The following is a 22787-nucleotide window of genomic DNA, read 5'->3' on the forward strand; positions in this document are numbered from 1 at the left end:
ATGTTAGGTGATCAAGCACAGTAATTATTTCGGAAGACAAAGATTCACCTCTTATTGTGTAATATCCATTGAATCACATGCTGGTCGCAATAGTTTCGTATATAAGTGAATTTGCATATTTTATAATGAACTGCTACATTTAAAGCATACAAATTAAATTGTGTCAGAGGTGAGTAAACATAATTCTAAAAAAATACCTTACACTTCAATCAGCGGTGTTGTACAATATATACATGTAACAGTTTTTGGCGCATGTGTGTGTGTGTGTGTGCGTGTGTGTGTGTGTGTGAAGTTGACACACTTGAAGATAGATCCAAATTTTCAGTCAAATGAAAATGGTAGTAATGTCCATAGTTATTAAAATTTTTTTGTCCAGCACTTTTGGCACATTAATATTTGTTTTGATTTACGCGATTTTCAATAATGCAAGTAATTATTACGAGCAAATCTTGTCATTAGGATATTTTTAATCTATGAAAATTACGCGATTCTGTAAATATGCAAATGTAGATTGAATCCCTGATCGTTAAAGAAATTTCGAGACAGCAGAGAAAAAAAATTACTACATTGATGTCCTGCAGACCAGGTTAAAGTTGTCACCACAAACTTATGTAATTTTTATTTACTATTTAATTATTCTATAGCATATACGAGTAGATTTCGTCATTGGGAACTTATTTCGGTAGAATAACTCATATTCGAGCATAGTGCTGACTTATTCCACTTGGCAGAAAAAAATGCTTAATATCCGCTAATAATGACTGTACTATAATTAGACATTGGAATATTCGATAACTTACAATTAGCGGGTAATAGGTACTGGAAACTCTTGACAATTTTAATATTCAAATATGAAAGTAAATTATTGAACATCATAGCTACGTATTAATAAGTTGTCAAATAATTATTATAACTTTATGATCTTTGTTTTTGAAGTTTAAATACTTAGTTTTTCAGACGCAAAATACGTAAAAGTGAACTATAGGCAATTTGTTTGTTGGTTTTAGCCAGCACATGAGCACACATATACGTGAATTTCGCAGCCTAGATGGTTGTGAACGATAAGGTATTTCTGGAATCTCTGAAGAGTTTGAGACTCGATAGAAATTCAGAAAAAAAATATTCTACAAATATTCAACATGCAAATTTGAAAGCTGACGCAAAACTAAGATGAGTGCTGTTCAGATGTTATTTCACTTCGATTCAATAATCATTTTCGGTACTCTGTAGCCAATTGGTAATGTTTCAAGCCAAACAAAATAATAGCCAGATTTGCTGACATACGATTTTACATTCATCTAAACCCACAAAAGTCACATTTATGTGTATCATGTAGCCATATTCAGTCATTGAATAGAAATACCTACGGTTCACTTTTAATATGAAAATTATCGTATAGTAGGAAATTTCAGGGTCTGTACTTAGATCTTCCATTATTACACTGAATAAGTCTGTGCATATATATATATATAGTATAGGGGAATAAACAGTAGTTGATTATTCACGTTGTGCGATAGAGTAGTATATATTCGAAATAGAAAGTTTAAGATGAATTGAAGTGAAACAAATGGTTATTGTTAATTTTTTCTAAAAAGAAGATCCAAATTTCATATACAACCTCATCCATCTAGCATTATGTAGTATTTGGACAGAGAAATTGTTTCGTCACAACTGCTAGTGTATGATGATTATGTATATGTATATGTATATATATACATATATATATATACACACACACACTTGGGTGGTCCTTAAAAAGGTCATTTTTGAACTTCGACCGTCTCATCCCCCAAATAATTCGAAAACAATTCCTTCATTTTTTCAGATATTCACCTCAACTCGAATTCCTCCTGCCAACTGGATGAATTTCTCCATTTAAAATGCACGTGTTTCGGACACATTCTCAGCATATATTTTATTGTAAGAGTAATAATGTCAGAAAAAAATTTTAACTGCGAATGTTTAGTACGCATTAGCACATCATCATACCAGGTAATTTAGACGAATTGCACTTCTTCTGAATGAAAAAAAAGTCAGATTTCGAGGGTGTGCAATTCGTTTAGATTGTCTGGTTTGATTATGTGTATTTTTTGTTTAAATAATAGCACCAACACCCACTAAAACTTTGAAGATACAGATTCTTTGGAACATTATTACTCCAATAAAATATATACTGAGAAGCAGTCCGAAACACGTGTACATATTTTGAATGGAGAAATCAATCCTGTTGGCGAGAGGGGTCAGAGTTGAGGAAAGAATCTAAAAAAATTAGGGAATTATTTTTAAATTATATAGAGTCAATTTGGGAGGTGGGACGGTCGAAATTTAAAAATGACTTTTTTAAGGATCACCCTAATATTAACAACACACGCAAACATATATTATGTGCTGCTGAGTATATACAAATGTATATAAAACGTATAAAACCCCTATGCTACATCTAAAAGTCATGCCTTTTCCGTTATAGAGACGTCTTCAAGAAGTTATCAAATTTGAATTAGCCTTCATCTTTGTATCAGTATACTAGTCAATTGTGTTAATCCACAATTTAAATGGACATCAAAGTCTGATTACCATTAGATTTCGTTATGGTTCATTAGAAAGTTATTTTGAATTTGTCATTTCTAGTAGCACAAGTATAGTAAACAATACGAAATAATGTATCATTTCTTAGTTTATTGATTATTTTTCTCAAAAATAGTAACATTTACAATGCACTGAACCTTCATAGACCAAATTGATATTTTATTGTGTGAATATTACTAGTAGTTCCCGTGAAGGAAAATCGGTTTTATAAGTATGGTAATTGAATCGGGTTCTTGCAGAAATTATTTTTACGATAAATGCGATTAGTTCCAAATGGAGTATCTCAATTATACGACTAAAATACCGAATTCGAATGGGACGCTATTATTAATTATCACATTGAAATCTTGAAATCTTCGCTTGCACCCCCAAATCTCTATTTCTCTATATTGAAACTATTTTTTCAAATAATGTTATGAAAGGACAGTGTAGTACCACTAATATTCTGTACTTTCCTTTTTCGAACTTACAGTTAGACTTAATCGAATAAACGACACGTTCATAGGCATAATGAATACTTATTATTAGTTGAATATATTGAAGATATTTTATCAGCAATACTGGATTTACGAATAATAGTACATTAATTCAAGAATTTTTTAGACATTATTCGAATTGAGCCACATCACTCTATACTTTGAAACCAAACTAGATTGGAAAGTACGGAATTCAATTCCTCTTTCTGTTAAAGCAGAAAGCTTAATAAACAATGCACGAAACAAGAAACAAGTAAAAATAGGATACAAGACGAATTTTAGACGAAAAAAAGTATTATAATTGAGAATGTACGTATAATTTAAGAGGCATTACGTAGATTGTACTGAACGATACATTAATATAATCTACCCTACATATTTTTTATCCTGTATCTGTTTTCAATTTTAATTGACGAAATGTTAGTAAATATTTATTGAGAGAAATATATAATGATGAAAATAAAACGAAAATGTTATAACAGTTAATTAACTTGCTTTTTCTGTCTATTGATGTTGAATTTCCGCAGGCTTGGAACAAAAAGAAAAAAAAAATGGAGTGTATAGCCTTGTTCAACTAAATCTATGTTGCAGAAGAGAAGCACGGGCTTCAATCATGTGATAAACAAGCCATTTAATAAAACTCCTGTAATCAGATTTAAAAAAATTCTTGTTCTACATACGACAGATTTTTAAAGGAATAAATAAAGGAGGGAAAGCTATTGCATGCCTGAAACAAAACCGTAACATCTGGGAAGAAGTTTTCTTATGAATTTGTGTTTAAATTAAAGTATAAATGGTTACTACGTTAGGTTTTATGGCAGTTTTGAAGAGAGAATTTTTGAGTTGTTACAGTTTGATTTTGGGCATACGATATATCTTGTATATTCCAGCAACTCATATGCGTTCATTGTAAGAATTTAATTGTTTATAATTATCTATAATACATGCATCAGTTCTTTGAAGAAGAGAAAGCAGAGCTGCACCTGCCCAAAATCATATTTGAAAAAAAGTTTCAATGTCATATTTCTGACATTATCGGACTGTGCGTAAAAGTCATGTTGACAGGAAAATAGCAGGGTTCAATTGTTTTTTCACAATAAAATGTTTCAAATTTTACTTTTAAAAACATATGGGCTAGACATAGATCGGAATATATTATTTGTAGGCATTTTACAAACATTACAATTTTCTTCGGAATGTTCCAGTTTTCTTCGTACATATATACGTTAATTCTGAAGTATCTTCCGCCGTCGAGACGTGAGTCATTGTGTATCAGAATGGAAGACAATTATTTGACTTAGACATATTAGCACCGATCCTAATCTCACCATGTGATAGTATATGATAATTAGTTATTTCACTGAAAATGAATATACTATATGCGCTGGAAATGTTACGTATATTATAATTTTGATTCTAACGTACAAGGCGCGCATTTAATAGCTATGATCATCGATTACTCGGCCTTAGGATAATTACTATAGCAATATATTGCCTGCATGGATCAAAGAAGAGAACGATGTCGATATACGAGCCTAAAAAAGAACACGAAGGTATTTTATACCGTAAATAAATTTAACAGCCGTAAGCTATCTAAATTATTAATGAAATTATATACAAGAAGTTCTATATTTTATCGTTTCTAAGCTTATGATTAAAGTTATTCATGTATGTATAATCGCTTACAGTAACCTACTTTTCTAAATTTGAAATTAGAGAAGGTATTTGATAACGTTTACTTCATTTTCAAATGGCCACGTGTTACATTTTTCCAGTACGTATATACTTAATATGTATGTATAATATATAATAAGCAATTTTAGGATAATTTTTGGATCCTGTATAATTTTCTGTCATTCTGACTATTATTTAATTAGCTGCAGTCTGAAATCTTGATACGGGTAGTACGATTAATGCACGTAGAATGTGATTTCGGAGGTTTTGTTAGTAATTTTTTTTGACAGGAGTTGCACCTATTCCGGACACTTCAATGTAGAATGCAGATAGGTGAACTTGTTTTTCCCTCTCTTTTCATGATTGGCAGCATTTGGCGTTTCTCTTGCAAAGTAGAAGGCCTGCTGTGATCACCTGAAAAATTACGTTAGTGAAAAATCAAATATTATGTAATTATATCGTCAAAACCTATAACTTGAAATCCGAATGATTATATACAAACTAGGGGATTGTGCATAAACTGTTTGATATATTTAAAAGCCGTGTTTACGGAATCAATACTACTGTTTCAGACCTGAATTTCATAATGATTAGCCCTAAATTAGAAATGATTAGTCGAAATCGCCACCCTCGTAGTTTAAACGTTCGGGCGATAACCCATGATTTCAATAATGCCCCGCGTAAAAAAAAAAGAATAACGCTAATGCATTACTTCAGAGTGTGTTCCGAAATTACCTGGCAGCGCTAAAAACTCCCTAGAAAAGAGGCAGAGCTACTTGGAGCCATTCGCGAACTTGGCAGCGCGAAAGAGATAAGCGATTATTGACAACACAGGGAGCTAATATCGGAACGCACTCTAAATAGATAAATTTTACTATCATGCAAAACTAGCAAATGTAACGAAAGACATCATCGAGTTGGTAATTATACGGCTGGTAACACTGTTGAATTTCTATAATTTGAATAGCGTGATTCTCGCTTGTTTCACCTCTAGGCGGTTGAGATTTGTCAGATTTAGGCGAGAGTTGGGCAACTCGCGGCGTATACTTGAAATATATATGTGTGCGTGTTATTTATTTACTTTGCCGAGTAATGGGAGCCGATGTTCGACGGTGGACCTCGATGATGGTGGTGGTGCTTGTGACCGGGTCCAGAATATCTGCTTCCCGGCCGAGAATGGACGATCGCGTAGTGATCGCTGTTCGTAGATATCGATCTGGTCGAATTCATCGTTGAACCTCCAGACGTGTAGCCCGGTTTTCCGTTCAGAGAATACCTGCAAGCAGAAAGATAAACTTCAGGATTAATTTCATTGATTCGCGAGTGAGTTCTTCCGAATTCTTAAACGTCTCAATGGTCGAGCAACATCACACTGTAATCTCGACGCTGAGCGGTTCCCTATATGTACTATGCTGTTCTTAGAGTGAGTACAAATAAAGTATTATGTGGCTTTCCCGACAGTTTTATTGATCGAATGACGTTTATTAGTTGTATACAAAGTACGAAGTTTTATAAATTATATTATATATATATTGTTATCAAGTTAGGTGCATATATATGATAGGGTGGTTCTTGAAAAGTTCATTTTTGAATTTCGACCGTCTCACCCCCTAAATTGGCTCCAAATCAAAAATAGCTCTCTTAACTTTTTACAGATTTTTATGTCAACTCCCCTTTCCTCATTTTACTGTAAATTTATCAAACGGATTTCGATGAAATTTGACACAGGGGGGTTTCTTAGGTCACTGATAATGAATCTGGATTAGAAATTGTGAAATCAAAAATAGCGGATTCAATATGGTGACATCAAGTGACTTTCACGTTTGAGATGTTCGTCCGCGGACTAACTATTCTACTACATGCGCTATTTTTAATTTCAAAATTTCCAGTCCAGATTCGTGATCACCGACGAAACAAACTGTAGCGGCACGCTTAGAGTTGAGATAAAAATCTGAAAAAATGAATGAATTATTTTGGAGTTATTTGGAGGCATTCAGAATTCAAAAATGACCTTTTTAAGAACCGCCCTAATATAATATATACATATATACATTGAATGACGTGGTTGCGGAACACATAGACCGCTATACATAAAAGAATTATGTTGAAATAGGGTTATAGACTTGAACGATCTGTCTAATTTCCCAGACGATTAAGATATGATGTCGTGAACTGAATTGATTTACAAGTTGTTATTCATATTTGATACATTCCTTTGCGGCATAGTTTTGTAGCAAGTGGTGTCAGGATAAATTAACCTGTTTGTGATGATATTTGAGAAGTAACTAACGAAGCCTCATGCTTTAACTTTACGTATTTCCTTTCGTACGCACATCTATTATCGAAATCCACGTTGTTTGTTTGTTCAAATTTATATAATTGCCAAAATTCTTTACCCATTAAAAATTTGCCCCATTTGAAAGAAAAACTCACCTACGTTTGTTCAATTTAAATTAACACTACGTTATTATATCTTTCAATTTTTCGATTGTAGTATATAATCTGGTCTGTAAATCGTAACACTAATAGAAGTCGAGGGCAAACCATGCCTAGGAAGCAATTAAAATTGCCAACATTTATGCAGTGTCTCTGGAGTTTTCCTCGTCCTTCGCGAAGCCTGTAGAAATTCTGCTGATTACGTATATGTGCGAAAAATGTGGGACAGCTGTAAAGATTGCAACGATATCAATTTATTAATCCGGAGTCCCATCGCAAAGCGGCAATAACGTACGGTACCTATAACTAGAATGGCACACACCGAGCCGAGTAGATCGTGATCCGTTATGGTCCGCACAAATATGCCAGACAGCGTTCAGAGATAAACGATTGCTTCGGAGGCATCCGCATGAATTATACATCGACAGTGCAGTAGCATTGTCGGGGAGTCGTGGGCATTGTTACAGAACTCTAAATCGCCATCTTTCTTTTAATTAATGCAATTAAAACAATACGCTGCCGCCGCGCTTCCGCGTTGTTAGCATACAAATATGGGTGAATTCTGGCGCGGATATGGAGTTGCGGAAATCAGTTTGGAACAAGTACCCGCGCGGGTACAAATAACCTGCAGAATTCATTTCCCCGGTGCACAGGCACTGCAGCTTTAAACCGGCACTTATAGCCAGTTCACGCGGCAAACTTTTACGATTCACACAATTTCTCATTATAACTCCAGCTGGTATGCGTACAGAATATACTACATACGTACACACTGCACTATACGTATTCAGGAGGTATTGAAAAAGTGACACTTCCTGTTAAAAGCCTCGGCTTTTGTTTTTGCCCAACTTCAAGTGATTTACGGTATACCGTGATTGTCAATTATCCTCTACCTCTGGAAAATCTCGTTTACGATCAGTAGGTATTATACACCACGAACTTACCGCACTGTACTCATAATTTGCCTCATCGATTATGTCATCGACATAAAAATACTAAAAGTACAAAATACTAAAGGTACAGTGTTATAGGTATATGGACATTGCACAACTGTTACTCGTAATGGTACAGTAACTCCGTTGATACGTGAAGCGTAAGTTATCCCGTTAATGACGTCGAAATACTACCGTACTACAGCAAGAAGCGTGAGCGATCAATTTTCTCCCACGCGCAAAAACTAGCAGAAAAGAAACAAGACAACGAAAATCGACATTCCTTAAATATCCCAGGAACTGCACGAAATGTAAAGATGATCCACTACCACAACGTTCCAGCTGATTACTGTAGTCAAAGGACGTAACTTCTAGATATTATTCCCAATTGAATCGAACGCTTTGTTTCGCTCGGTATTGGTTTATACATATCGTATGTGCAGGTGATATTTTTGCATTGATGCGGTCACGTGGACCAACATATGGGCATGGCGAGGCCGACCCCTTGACCCGACACGTTTGCGTCGTATCAGGTGGAAGTATCGGTTACACCGGCTCAGAAGGTCAGCCGAGCCAAGTCAAGCTGTTGAGGTAGGTCGGCAATAGCATGCTTTGCCGGATATAAGATATCCTAGCGTGCATACCGTCCTCACCGTTCGAGGAATGTTCGCATGTACGTATACATATAAAAGAATGATTGTGTAAAGGAAGTACCAACCACCAGGGGGGTTGCGTATCGCGGTATAGAATCTCGGCATGCCCGAAGGTTAGCTTCTTAAGGAATTTTAACGGAAGTGTAATGGATATAATCCGTGCTCGTAGTTCTTTACCGATTCTCAGGGAATCGTGGGCATGTGTTATGGGAGTTGTAAAAACAGTGCAAAGATTGAATTCGTTGATTTTAGGAATGGATGTTACGTTACATCAGCACATGGGTTTGGGAATTTTCGATTTTTATCTGATACTACAAATTGTTGAGAAATTAAAAGATCATCTCAAGATCGTAAAACACATGGCAATCTTACCTTGAGCCGTATTGCGATCCATGCCAGCTTCGGTAAGGGTCGTAATCCTCGATTATGGATGGTTCCTTTTCAATTATCTCGGTTCGAGCGCAACTGCAGGACATCGCAGAGCAAAGAAAGATGTTCATGATAAGCATTATGAGGAAAAGGACACCCAAAGCGATGGCCAACCACAAGAGCCAGGAAGGATGAACAGATCCGTCATCGCACACGGACTGGACGACTGAAAAAATTGAAAAGTAGATGGTCCGTTACTATAACCATTGTCACAAGAATACGAAATTCAACAATTCCGAGCTTCCTATCTAATTATATTCCTTCACTCGTCGTCAGCTGAAAAGAAACTTGGACATGCTGTGACGGAAAACGCATCAGGCTTCGGGGTGAAAATTAGTAGGTTTTTGGAACCGTCTGCGGGAATCGCATCGTACCCTGCGGGGTGTTGGGATCGATGCGGAGGCACGATCCGAGGACAAGGGGGACGTGGGCGTCGGAATAACTAACCGCTGGCTGGACCCCTCTGCAGCCGTGAGGCTTCTTCGGGGCCCCTCAGTCCCCGGACCACGCCCTGCAGACCGGTTCGCGTATGGGCAGAATAGAATTGGCTGTAATAAGAGGAGTGCATGTGCCCATCACCACCACCACTGCCGATACTCGCGGGTAAGGTGGAATGGTTGGTTAGAATTATGGAGGGTTCGTTTCATCTCCTCCATTATCTCCTCGACTACTCAATGGTTATTCATATCGCGATTGATTTATCCAATAACGCGTTCATCGCATGCCGGATCTCCGCAGGCCGCAGGTATAGGTGGATGCCTGGCACGTAGGTGGGGTCGGTCGAGGAGCAGAAGAGGGTCAAGTATCGTACCGACTGTGTGTGTACATAGGTGTATGGAATAAAAAACACCTCAGCCGCAGGAATATCCCAACTAGAAGGGACTGCAATTTAGTTTTGCCGAGTCAGGCCGCCATAACAAAACGCCGGGAACGATAATAATTGAGACTGTCGATAATTGAATAATTCACGCTAATCATACTTAATCTTTGGAAACGCTGAAGAGGACTGGCTTTCCCATCTTCCATCGAGCATGCTACATTTAAGATAACAATCTTCACGCGTTTAATAATTCACTCTCACCGCGCCAGTGTCAACTGGCATTCCGCTTTATTAAACTCAGATAATCATCTCCCCGCGCGTAACAAAGTACAAATAATTAATACGCTGCCGGGCAATTATTCACCCTGCACTTACGTATACGTGTACTTAATTCGTTCGGGGTAACAGGAGCACACACACCTCCGTCTTATCATGCCTTTATACGTACATTGTATATGTATACACGTGGGAATTATAATCAATTTGAGAAATGGATAGGGACACCTCGTCCCGACTGTCTGAAGAGGTATAATAACAATTTACCATGCGTGTAACAACAGTTATAACCGTTCTTGCAGCTTTGCCTGCACCCATTCGTTGTGCGTACAGTACTCATTTGGAAAACCGAGTAGATTGGTGCCTCGGACGTGACGACCTTTGCACAACGTTCAATTTCCCATTCAGATTTTCAATACCGTGTTTATACCTCGCGTATGCATCCATACACCATAAACATGGAACAGGCCACTATGTAACGGAAGAATCAACTGTTCACGAATTAATATTCACAGCGTGCCAGAATCGATCCCATACCGTTTCGCGATCCATCAGCGATGCATAGATCGTTGATTGAGGAGGATCACGCCCTACAATTTTCTGGACACTGAACGAAACCCAAGATCGCGTTTGTGAAAATATCAGGCATCGTCGCCTCAGTGACTCATGACCTCGTGATCGAGCTGCGAAACATCCCTGCTTGCTAATTACTTCGGAGTGCTAATGACTACTCGGAGCAATTAACTTAGACCACTTCTTGCAGATAGTAAACCTGTCTGCGGTGGTTTTGCCCAATTCCATTCGCTCCTCTGTTGGCGTAGATTACAGATTGTAATCTGAAAGTTCGCCGAATGCCGAGTTTGTGTCATACCTTAAACCTTTGCAACCCGCCGACCGGGTAAAAACAGTTTTTGGCACTTGTGCAGACTAGTCGCAACCGACTCGAAACTCTGCGCACGTACAGACATGGGCGTAACATACTTAGAAAGAAGTTCATTTTTGTCTATTCACCTCACAACGCACACACAGATCGTACAATGCGGATTCCAATGAATCTGTGGCGAACGATAGACTTTATGCAGCCCTAGTAAAAATGTCCCATGAAAAGAATCTGATTAGATCCAATTTCCGATGGGATCCTACAAGAATCCGGCAAATCCATAGGAATTTGGAATAATTTTGGATGGATTCTGTGGACTTACTATAGAAATTTTCAATAGAGAGGAGCCATTTGCCTTTCAGGGCAGAGGTTGCGTGGTGCATTCATTTGTTGAGAAAACTCCACGAAGAGCTTCGCAATGTGACATTTTCAAATGATGGGTGGATGCTTGGAGGGAATTTCTTAACGGCTTCGTTTTATTACAGCAATTTAATAAGATTATTGAGGTGTAATGAGGCGCCGAGTTGCTAGGGCAGCTCGATATAAATTATACTATCAGGATCTATTGAATTATTAATTTGATAAAGGATCGTGCCGAGGTACTTTTTGCGTTCAATTCAATCTGGTATTATGATGAGTTCAATTAACATCGAAGTTTTGAAATTCGTTTTGCGTATGTGTAAATATAGCGGTAATAACGCGCTTTTTGCAACATTGTCAGCACAAAATTATACCCGTATACCTAAGCTCGGACCGAATTTTCAGAGGTCCGATCGAACGTTCAAGGCCCGCGAGTTACGACACCGACTTTTACTCGGTCTCTACGGTATCGTTGTTCTTCTTAATTGCTCTTAAATCTCGGCCGTCATCTCCCGGCCTTTTTGTCCGGAGCAAATTGGTTCTCTGCGTAATCTTGAGCAAGGAGATGACGCAACTGAGCTCCAGAATCCGAGGTCGATAATTGCCTGAAGGGGGAAAAATGATACGTGAGAAAGCGATGAGTACAAGTATTTGTCTTCGGTACTCGAGGAGAGCTCCTCGCCCCTGCTCGCCGTGCCTCTTTCCATCGTTCTTTCCATTCTCATCGGTACTTGTATACGTATATGTACGTAGGTATAATATATCTACAAGAGACGCATATCAGACGTTTGTGGCTTGCAGCTGCAGCGTCGGCATCGTCGTACACGATTGCGTGTACACCCAATTGCGGGTAGATATTTTATGCAAATTGTTAACGCTGGGCTGTTTGCCTCATGCACCCTTTTCCCACCCGGAGTAAACTGGCGGCGAGCAGAGCAGGCAATGCCGATATCGTATGGATGCGTGGCAGGGCATAGACTTCGGCTGTAAACGCGACCGGTGGATATTATTTACTGCCTGGTTGAGCGATGCCGTTTTTATCTCTATTCGAATAATCGTAAACCGCGCATAAAGAGTCGCGTATAGGGTCGTTGCCGTTTTTTCGTCTCATCTCGTCTCTTCCCTTCTTCTCAGCCGCAGCATCCTACCCCCTCCATGCACCCTATCCTGTTTCTTACTCGTCCCTTGTTGACTTTTTTTTTACCCTGTGCAGTAAGCCTCTTGAAAATTAAATTTCCATTCGATCGTTATCCCAACGGACGGATCCTATCTTCGCAATCTCGATATTTCACCCCCTTTTAACCGTCTAAGGGAAAGAAATGATGCCTCTTCTTCCAAACTTCCAGCGTAGTTTCGTTTAGATTTAATTTATTTTATATCGTTACGCAGTGACGAAAAAAATATTGGTTTTTGCTGCTGTGCGGGGTGCGTATATTTAACGATGCTGAAAGCATTCCCTTTGCTAGAAAATACAATATTGTTGAGCATCTTTTTCGGTAACGATACCGTTGCTTTAATTGTATCTCCTTATGGTCGCGGTGCTGATAATTTGCACATTTGTCCAGTAGCATAAAAAAGAAAATTCCTGGCCGTATTATAAAATAAGATAAACACATTTACATTTTCGGAATTTACATGGTAGGTCATAAATGACAAGCAGTTATACTTGGTCGTTTGCAATGTATTTTCTAGCAATCAGAATTATACCACAAATAAAATGTGAATCGACTTAAATCTCGTAACCGGAGCAAAGCTTTAAGCCTTGGCAAATCATCCGAATTCAATTCCATCCACGTACGAGGGGTGAGAATTGGTGAGAAATCAAAATTTTGGCAAGCGATCAAGTGCATTGAATTCGCAGCCCAGGCTTCGGAATTGCGAAAGTGAGAATATCGATGATACTAGGGTATTCCTTATTTAGAGTATTGACAAACTTTTTCCAGGCCGCTCCCCAAATCGACCTGAAATAATTAAAAAAACAATCGCCTAATTTTTTCAGATTTTTATATCAACTGTAACCCTTCTCGCCAACAGAGTGAGTCCCTCCATTTAAAATAGCTGTTAAAAGCTCGTGGATACAGATTTTTTGGAACATTATTACTCTTACAATAAAATACGTACTGACAAAGCATCGCAAACGCGTGTACTTTAGAAATCTGAAAAAATTAGGCAGCTGTTTTTTAATTATTTGAAGTTGATTTGGGGGGTGGTCCGGAAAAAATTCGTCAACACCCTAAATAAGGACCACCCTAATATCGCATCCCGAGTTGTATACTTCCGTCCTCGCGGCAAACTGCGAGATATCAAAGCGTTTCTCGTTACTGTCGCGAGTGGACAAGCTCTGGGCGTAATTAAGCCTGGCAGCGATGGGCATCGGGCCCTGAAGTGAAGCCCGCAGGAAGAAGAGGAAGAGCGTGAAGCTGCAGAGCTGGCCGCTGTGGTCACCAGACAAGTTATAATACAAACGCAGGGTATGACGGGCGATGGGACAAGAGGGAGACACCTTACCCATAATCCTCATACGTTACGCCAGTTAATTAACTTTCACCTTCTCATTCCCGAAGCCTCGGGAATGCGGAGCACTTTTATTTATTGCTTTATTCTAGGCTTATTCTTTATGTCACGGGTTATACACCGGCATATGGGCATAACGTGGCACCCGGAGTTGGAGGGATATATTAAGGCGTATAATATACCGCGTCTCACGATCGATATGATCGATTGTTTCTTCAACATGCTCCCCGTTTCGCCTCGACGTCAACGAGGATCATTTATAATTGTCGGACGTTTCTTTTTCTTTTTTTTTTCTTTGCAATCCTTTCTCCGCCTCAATTGATGCTTCTTACAGCATGTATACTTTTTTTAAATTTCTTTATAACATACAACGTTTTCAGCGATTGATCTGTTCGTGAAGTAAATTTCATTAGTCACGTATGTACAATAACAGAAATATACAGTAGATTATTATTGATTAGAACTTGAAGAAACGTTTTCTTTACCGCGGGAAAAAATCTCGTTTTGCGCAATGAAATATTATAAATTTATGTCAATACGAGAGTCAGTGAGCCGAATGAACATTCGCGTGTATGTATAAGCAGATAAATTGTCTATTTCAGGTTATTACGTTACACGAATGAATTTCATTTCTATTAGTCTATCCAGCTGTATTTTTATTTATGGTTAAAGTAGGTACAATTTGAAGAAGCTTGAACGTTTACCATCCACAGTGACCAAATCGTACCTATACATCGATAAATTGAAAATGAGTATATTCAAGTGTAAGTGGTTCGTCGAAGCAAGATGTATACAAATCTTATTGCGGTGCAGGAACGGCTCAAAGGTACTTCATTGCAGTTATTTATACGGGAATGTAATGCGAAGCTATTAACTTGCTACGTATGTACGAAAGTGCGTACACGCATACACGCCTCATTGCCCTGATCATTTTGAAGATAATGGGTCGCTAAGTTCGCATCACTGGCAGGCACTGGAAATGCGTACCTATAGATACTCCAGTTATATTACATTGCCGGTTTGCACAAACGTGCGTAGGGCTTCAAAGCACGCGTGCAGAAGCGCATGGATGACCAGTTGCGAAAGTCTAGGTGCCTACACATATGCTTTAGGTACCTGTGTAAATTGCCCCATGGTTTGCAGAGTTGTATCAATCCGGTGGCGTGAATAATTGCAAGGTGAGTTGTGCGTGTGAGTTAGCTGCATGCGCGTCATCTCGATACAGCCAATTCTATCGAAATCGCTATCACGGTGATACGGTAATGGGGTGTAGCAACATCAGCATGGTGATGTAACGCATTGCGGATCCAGATCGAACCGCCTCTTCGTTATTTCATTTCGATTAGATGAAAGGCGGTAGCAGCGGCATACACACAACTAGTTTTCAAGGTGAGATGGAAAAATTGTCTCCATTCTTAAACCGGAAATACTGTCGATAAATCAAGCCCACTTCTTCTGCGAAGAACTTCTTTCTCTTTGATGGTTTCAGACGATTTCCGCTAAGTCCACATCGTTTTACGTTATGTCACGAAACTTTGACAGACAGACTTTTTATTTTTACTTTGATGAAAGATCCTCGTGATGATTTCACGAAATTTCGAAAGTCAAATACGCGATTTTTGCGAATGCGTAATGAAAGGGCATTCCTCCGGTATGTTTATGTACTTACGAAACCGGCAGCATGCTGTTTCTCGGCAGTCCCGCCTAATGGTCTGTCTATCCTAACTGTATGAAAGCGAGCTTCATACACGATTCTGCACGAGTATTGAACGTCTGACTGATACCTGTTATACCTGTACGCTATTTGCTAAGACACGTTTCTTCGACCGAGTATAAAATGTGTATCGTAGACTTAAAATGCGAGAGAGCTGCGCTCATGGGCTCCAAATAGGGCAAAGGTAGTGAAGTCATGAAGTAGGAAACCCGGACCGTTACAAAGATAATGGTAGAATGTGCAGGCATGCGGGATCAAAAGTTTATCAACTATGAACCAGGCTCGATTTCCAACTTTGCAGACGAAATGAAATAAATACAAATGAATATTAATTAAGCATAAACGAGTCCGCGCTCGTTCCAGTTTTCTTATTACACTTTCCATTGTTTTAAGCGTTGAAATTTACGACGTCATTGTGAGTGTAGGTAATACCAGTTTTACGATCAGGAAGAATAAATGGATTAATAGTTACTAAAATCTATCATCAAACGTAGCTGTTACCCAATTTTACGTTCATCTGAATACTTCCTATTTTCAATAAATTTCTTTCCCACGGGAGAAATGTTACTGAAACATATTTTACTGTCTAAGACGAAAAGATACTCTCTAAACAATTTACCGACCAAACACGAACGAATCGAGATAGCTATCCAAGTATACCGCATTAACTTTCACTATTCCGCCGGAGTGATAAATCTGTAAAAATTGAAGTGAATTCATTAAAGTATACTTCGAACAAGCTTACGCAACTCTAAGCATCGTTTAACACTGAAATAAATTTCCGTACAACTGTTTTAGACCGATTTGAAAACGAACATATTTGTTAACGAACACGGAATAACATCGTTAGCATAAGTAAACAAACATACCTTTATCAGTCAGCGATTCAGTGCAAAAATACGATTTAGAATATTGACGAAATGATATTCCAAGTCCGGGAGCGAGTGAATTTTTATTCTCAATACGGCAGCACATCTAGTTTATATCGGTGTTTTATCTGAGGTTAAACTACCGTTGCCGAAAAGTTTAGAGGCGAGGAAAATTAATGTCGGGAATAATATGAGGGGCTTAATACTCACCAGGCGAAACTCCAGGGTCCAGGACAAAGACGCTGGTTCCGGCGAGAAGGACGCCCTCTTCACCGGCGACACTTTGTCCAGCATTGGGCTGTAGGCCACCCTTGACAGAGTCCGGTGGATCTCCATCGCAGACCGGAATTCCGCAACTACCTGTAACAGCGAGACGATGTTTTTCTTTTTTCATTCAAGCCGTTGATACGCATAGGCGTCGTTCAGGCTCCCACACCGAAGGAAAAATTGACACTGTATTCCCATAGTCTAGTTTCATTCGACAAAGTATTACGTGCGAAAGTAATACGCGAGTCTCGGCTATCACAATCGTTCGTTTCCTCGGGGAGGGAGATCCTAGTTACATATACGTAAACACGTATGCGTATATACGTTTAGTACGGTCCCTTGTAAGCCTCGGGAGCAAACGGATCTAAAATCGGAATAGCAGTCGGCTAACGGGCGAAACTAGCGTGTCTAAATCCTGATAAATAGAAATTAATGCGTCTATGAATGTCTTGCCCTCCGGCTCCAGGTAATATCACCCGGTGTACCAGTCCCCGTAAATACGGGTTTATGGGATAGCGTTGTCAAGCTGCCCCCCGGCTCGCTATCTGCTATTCTGAATACAATGCCTAGCGCTCCCGTCGTTGCAGCCACCTTACGGCTGGCGATGAATAAAAATATTTTACTCCCGCCTATTGGCTCTCGAGATGTTATACGGATTATCATTTCACGAACAGCGATTCTGCGGCTCTGCCCGAGCTTGGGTCACGATCGACGATCGACTCGAGCTTGATGTACCGGAAGTTCATGGGTCAGAGCGTTTTTCAGGAGAGGCAGAAAACACGAGGGGATCTGGAGGAGATGGTGCCTGGTGAAATGAACCTGACGATTGTTCAGAGCGTTCGCAAACAGTGTATATCGTACGTTAATTTTCGGGGGGTGACATTCCTCTGTGCAATTTGTTGCCCATTTCAACGAATCACCGCGTTTTTCGAATCCTGTTGTGCAGGTTTTTGAGGTTACTGAAGACGTGGATCGCGTTATACGAATTAAACTTACCCTTGCAGACGGATATACTGCACTGAAAGTGAACCTGCGGACTGTCGAGGAACCGGAACATGGAGAAAAGAGTGGCGTCGGCGAATCCCGTGCTGGGATCGTAGACGAATTTCGTCATGACTTGACCGTTCACTGGGCATCTGTAAACAGACAGAGGAAAAAGGTGCAGTGAGTAGTACCGACACAATTGTAGGTGCAAGTGCAAACTACTCTGGAAAGTAAATCTTCCCGCGGGAAAGAGTTAGGGTTCCAGATAGAAGACGCGTGTATTTGAGACGCAATAATTCATTGTTCAATGCAGTTGTGTTTCACTCAATGCGTTTACTGCGATGCTGATCTACAGGCATTAAAATTTCTATCCGTTTTACAGCCCTGGCGGTTTTACGTTTACTGGAACAAGGAAAGAGAGGAAAAAAAAACACATGGAAGAAGGCCTCGGACTGCTAATAAGGATTGAAAATATCGCGTTGCCGTATCTGTTTCCTTCTATACCGATGGTGAAAAAGTGAATCTAAAATCTAAATCAGACCCGTTCGTAGGTGACTTTCTACGCCGCGGAGCGTTAAACGATTCTTGGCACGCAGGGCGGAGCCGTAGGAAGCTGCCTTGACACGCATGCATTCAACCGTGTAGGCATAGTGTTCTGTACATACATATCGTATTATACGCACACGCGTCGAGTGTCGCGTCATGTGTTGTCTGAGCCCACGCGTGGATCGCGCCGCAATGCCTGTTTGCTTCTCTGTTTGGATAGTTGTTGTTCGCAGGCGTTTAGAGGGAACTGAACGCGACGATCGGTAGTGGAGTGACGATTCAAATTTCGAACGCCTATTCTAAGAGACAATCGATTCCTCCGTGCACTTACCCCTTTTCGTCGATCAGAGGCACGCTGCTGTTACGTTTGTTGAATGCGAAACACGACTTGACCCGGATACCGTACATTCCTGAAACAGAGAAAGAAGAGGCAGACGTTATACGTTTTCTGTGTACTTTCAGAGACGTACAGCGTTCGTAGGTTTGACCAAGTTTTAACAATCTGCACACGTCGCGATGGTCCCTAGCTTGCACATGAGTTATGCAGAGTGTAGTTACGTATGTGTGGGTACAGTGACGTAATCAGCACGCTAGCTGACCAAGTATGGTAATTATTTGACAAAAAATTACGTTACAGGATGTGTTTTGCCGCCCGCATGTGTATGCGCACGAGTATGACCCATAGAAGGTGTTACATAATCTATCAAATCGTTTCATGTGTAATGTACGTGTAAATTTGCAAGGTCGTGCCAGCAGAGCCCTGGCTATATACAAAAGAGCACATGTTAAAAAGTTGTTTTGGTAGATCTACAACTCGTGCTTAGCGAACCAAGGTGTAAATTTGAAATTGCAATAAACTTGAACAGTGCCATACAAACCGTCTGGTCGTGATATCTCTGCTCTCAGCGTGTAGTTGTGACTATAGATCGTCTCCTGCACACGGTGTCCTCTGTCAAGGATCCGGAGAGAAACCAGGGAAGTTTCATTCCTAGACAAAAAGGCTTATAGTTACACGTGGCGCAGTCTCAGAGTAAACTTAGCATTGTTCTTCGAATAATCCTTAACGTTGATCGCTCTTTGCAGTACTTATTAACAATGGAGTCATTCCACGTCCGGAAAGATAAAAATGTTACCATGACCTTACCGATTTCGACCACATTTTGCACACTTGTTCATGGTGACATTTGTGTCTTTCTTGTGGTGGAATGACTCAATGTGAAATTTGTGTCCCTAAACAGTTCTCAAAAACATTATCAGCGAACTAGAGCAGCGAGTAAGGTCGTCTCGTATGGTGACTTTTCATCGTGGCGTGCATTGGGTAAGACGAAATGATCTGCTCCGAGAAGATCCATTAGTGGCGCGAAAGGGAATTTCTAACGAAGCGGCTCACCTCCGTGACGTAAGTTTATTCGACGTGAATCATTAAGGAGACTTTGAAGGCTGCAAAGCGCATTCTCCGCTTGCGCTTCTCTGACATCACAACGATGTAAGAACAGTGTGTTTATTTCACCGACGTTCACCGTCCGAAAGAGTAAATGGAATATTGTGAACGGTCGGCGGTATGCGAGAAAGTGGACGATATCGAGTAATTAATCAGCAATGACATGAATGCCGCAGATAAGAGAGCACGTTGGAATAAATTATATGTCCGTTGACTCACTTTGCGTTCTTAAAACCCGCTTTGCCGCAGGTAATGACGTAGAACTTGTCGTTGGCGAGTTCAAGCGTTTTATGAATCCGGACGGCAATTGGCACCGATCTCTCTTCTTCGGTTTTCTGGCAAAATGAAACAGAAGGAGAATAATCATATTGCTAGTCTTCGATTCATCGGTACCTTTCGCTTTCACTGGCAAAAGTCTTTCAACCGTATACGACACTCTTATAAAAAGTATCTCACGTTGTTGACGAGGACCCCGCAATAATCGGGAGCACCTGGAGGTGCAAGAAGATTGATTCCCAGGGTGACGTGGTTGGTCCCGTTGCCGAGGACCATGCATTGGGGTGTCCGGTGGTCCTTGGCGTGCAACGCACCGATGAAACTCTGGTTGACGTTCATCCGGATCGTCATGTAGCCGTCCTTGCATGTCGCCGTCACCGTCGGCTGAAACTCCGTATCAACCAGCTGACCACTGACCTGGAACCGAGTAAACAAAGCCATTGCTGTAATTACCCTCTGTCAAATTACGCCCGACTATTGGCAGTGTGGCGGGCTTTTGTACTGAACTACAGTTAGCCATTACCGTTCTTCACGTAAAATTGTTTTCAAAAAATTCCGAGGCACCGTGCGGATGGTGGCAGATGATAGTTTCCGCCTCGTCTGAAGTATCGATAGACGAGTATGCCAGGTTAATTTATTAGAACCAGTCGCGATAAATCGACGGGAATCGAGTATTCTGGAACGAATGAAACGTCCATCGACAATAAGAAGCTGCTGTTGCTGCGACCACCGAGTACCCTCCTGTTATTCATTACAGGACCGTCTGCAACGGTGTCTATTTGCATGACAAATAGCCACTATACGACGTTTATGCATGAAAGATTGGTCACAAAACGTCGAAAGGATGGCTATTTGTGTCCTGCGGACCCTTGGCCGTCCGTACAGGCGGAGACCTCCATTTGGATGCAGATCACCTGCGATCCATGCATATTACGCCCTCCTTACGCGTCTTTCCAAGGGCCTGTTCGAGTGTGGATTCCTTGGGACCCTCGTCGCTGGATAGGACTCTCCTCACGAAAGCCCCTCATCGAAGATGTCGCGTGAAAAGACGACGATGACGATGATGACGATCTTGAGCCCCGACGAAGAGAAACGCGGCGTCTCGCGACGCTCGCGGCATCCGATTTCGTCGATATCCTCGTGGTCTGCAGCGTTAAACGTCCGCACATGTACCGCGTGCCTCGGGGATGATAAACTGGAGCTGGTGCTACCGGTCAGTCGCGTGCAGCGTCAGATGTAAACCCACAAGTGCTCTCGGCGCGAAGACGTTATCTCTACGGATATCTTCGCGCATCTCGGCGTCGCGGGTAAAACCGGTTTCGGGTACCTGACGCCCGTTCAATTTTGATTCCCGCACCGATAGCGTCATGTCCGTCGAGTTTGGCACCGCGGATAATTAACCAAGTTTTTATTGCTCGGACGGGGTTCGGCTACTCCTAATCCCTGTTCTCTGATTGATTATCTGCGCGCTCCCGGTCCGCACCCTCCGTATCTTTCGCCTCCCATAGCTCGTCGTTCGGAGCCCTGGGCGTCCGAACATCGCGACGATCGCTGTGTTCAGCTCGACTATCTAATGCCCTTGCAACAAAGGGACACGTGGCCTCTCTCGCCAGGGGATAAGCAATGTTGGATTTAGGGGTGTTAAATTAGTTTACAGCTAGATTAGAATGATTTAGGATGCGTTAGGTTAGGTTGAGTGGGTTAGGGTTTCCATGGTTGTTTCGCTGAATTATTCACTACCGGGCAAATGAACGGGCATTACGATTGTGCGGGGTTCATTTACCGAGATAATTCGATTCTTGCTCATAATTTAGCCGTCCTGTACATCCGGCAGCGCTGTGATTTGGCGGTCTTTTACACGCGCGGTATAATTTTTTTTATACCAGCATCCGGTGTTCCTGTTTATCTCGTTCGGCCGGCAGAAGCCCGTGGTCAGCGGATATAATTTGTCCCCGCGAAGCGGTTTACGTTCCCCGTATAATATCGCCCACAATCAACCGCTGTATAATATATAACTCGCAAATAGGTGGGCAGACGCTTAAAGCAAATTGCATCCACGCGGGCACGCGTACACAAAGGGTTGCGGTGTTGGCGTGGGCTGCACCTTGAACAATCCCAGATGATACTGCAAATACGATTTTTCACGCCTTGTATGGAAGTCGACGTTTTTTTTTTTTTTTTACGAGATATTTTTGTAAACAAAGAAGCGCTCAGGTCTCGTCTCGGACATGCGGCCGCCTTGACCACAGGCACAATTATCGCGGCTGATTCTACAGGTGAGCTCAATTCTCACTCGACTCGCAAATGAGACAAAATTACCCTGCCTACACAAAGGGTGTTCCTGAACTGCTGGACTTGGGCGGGTCTTCTTTTAGAGAACAAGTCACGGGATCGTCGTTAAGTACGCTGCAGGGCTGCACTTAACGCGTCTTTGGTCGCATTCTTAATCCTTCGTCCCAGATACCGTATCTTTTAGATTTATGGATGCACTGAAAGGCTGCTGGAGTAACTCAACCCTGAGGGACTTGGAAATACCTTCATCGAAGCAGAAATATCGATAAAATTGAATGATTCAACGCACAAACTTAGCATAGAATATGAAAAAAGGAACGATATCGAACTGTAAGATGTCTGCAGACATTCTCGAGGTCGAT

At 40.8% G+C, this 22787-nt stretch overlaps 1 protein-coding gene across 2 annotated transcripts in view; it reads right to left on the bottom strand.

The window, feature by feature from the left end:
* Window positions 1-1778: 1778 nt before the first annotated feature.
* The window catches only part of LOC124216801 (uncharacterized), a 40197-nt gene continuing 19188 nt past the window's right edge, over window positions 1779-22787 (bottom strand). Inside the window, exons 1-10 of one of the 2 annotated variants that reach the window (XM_046621776.2) lie at window positions 20657-20818; window positions 20314-20550; window positions 20077-20192; window positions 19295-19404; window positions 18748-18826; window positions 17883-18022; window positions 16830-16979; window positions 9130-9352; window positions 5818-6012; window positions 1779-5150 (exon numbers count right to left, since the gene is read on the bottom strand). In XM_046621776.2, coding sequence (XP_046477732.1) covers window positions 5147-5150; window positions 5818-6012; window positions 9130-9352; window positions 16830-16979; window positions 17883-18022; window positions 18748-18826; window positions 19295-19404; window positions 20077-20192; window positions 20314-20484 — 1188 coding nt within the window. In that variant the 5' untranslated portion in view covers window positions 20485-20550; window positions 20657-20818 and the 3' untranslated portion in view covers window positions 1779-5146. Of the gene's footprint in view, window positions 5151-5817; window positions 6013-9129; window positions 9353-16829; window positions 16980-17882; window positions 18023-18747; window positions 18827-19294; window positions 19405-20076; window positions 20193-20313; window positions 20551-20656; window positions 20819-22787 lie in introns of those variants that run through there. The other variant, XM_046621775.2, reaches the window with a different exon arrangement.

This window comes from Neodiprion pinetum, chromosome 4 (genome assembly GCF_021155775.2).
Source record: "Neodiprion pinetum isolate iyNeoPine1 chromosome 4, iyNeoPine1.2, whole genome shotgun sequence".
In the NCBI taxonomy this organism is placed as follows: domain Eukaryota; kingdom Metazoa; phylum Arthropoda; class Insecta; order Hymenoptera; family Diprionidae; genus Neodiprion; species Neodiprion pinetum.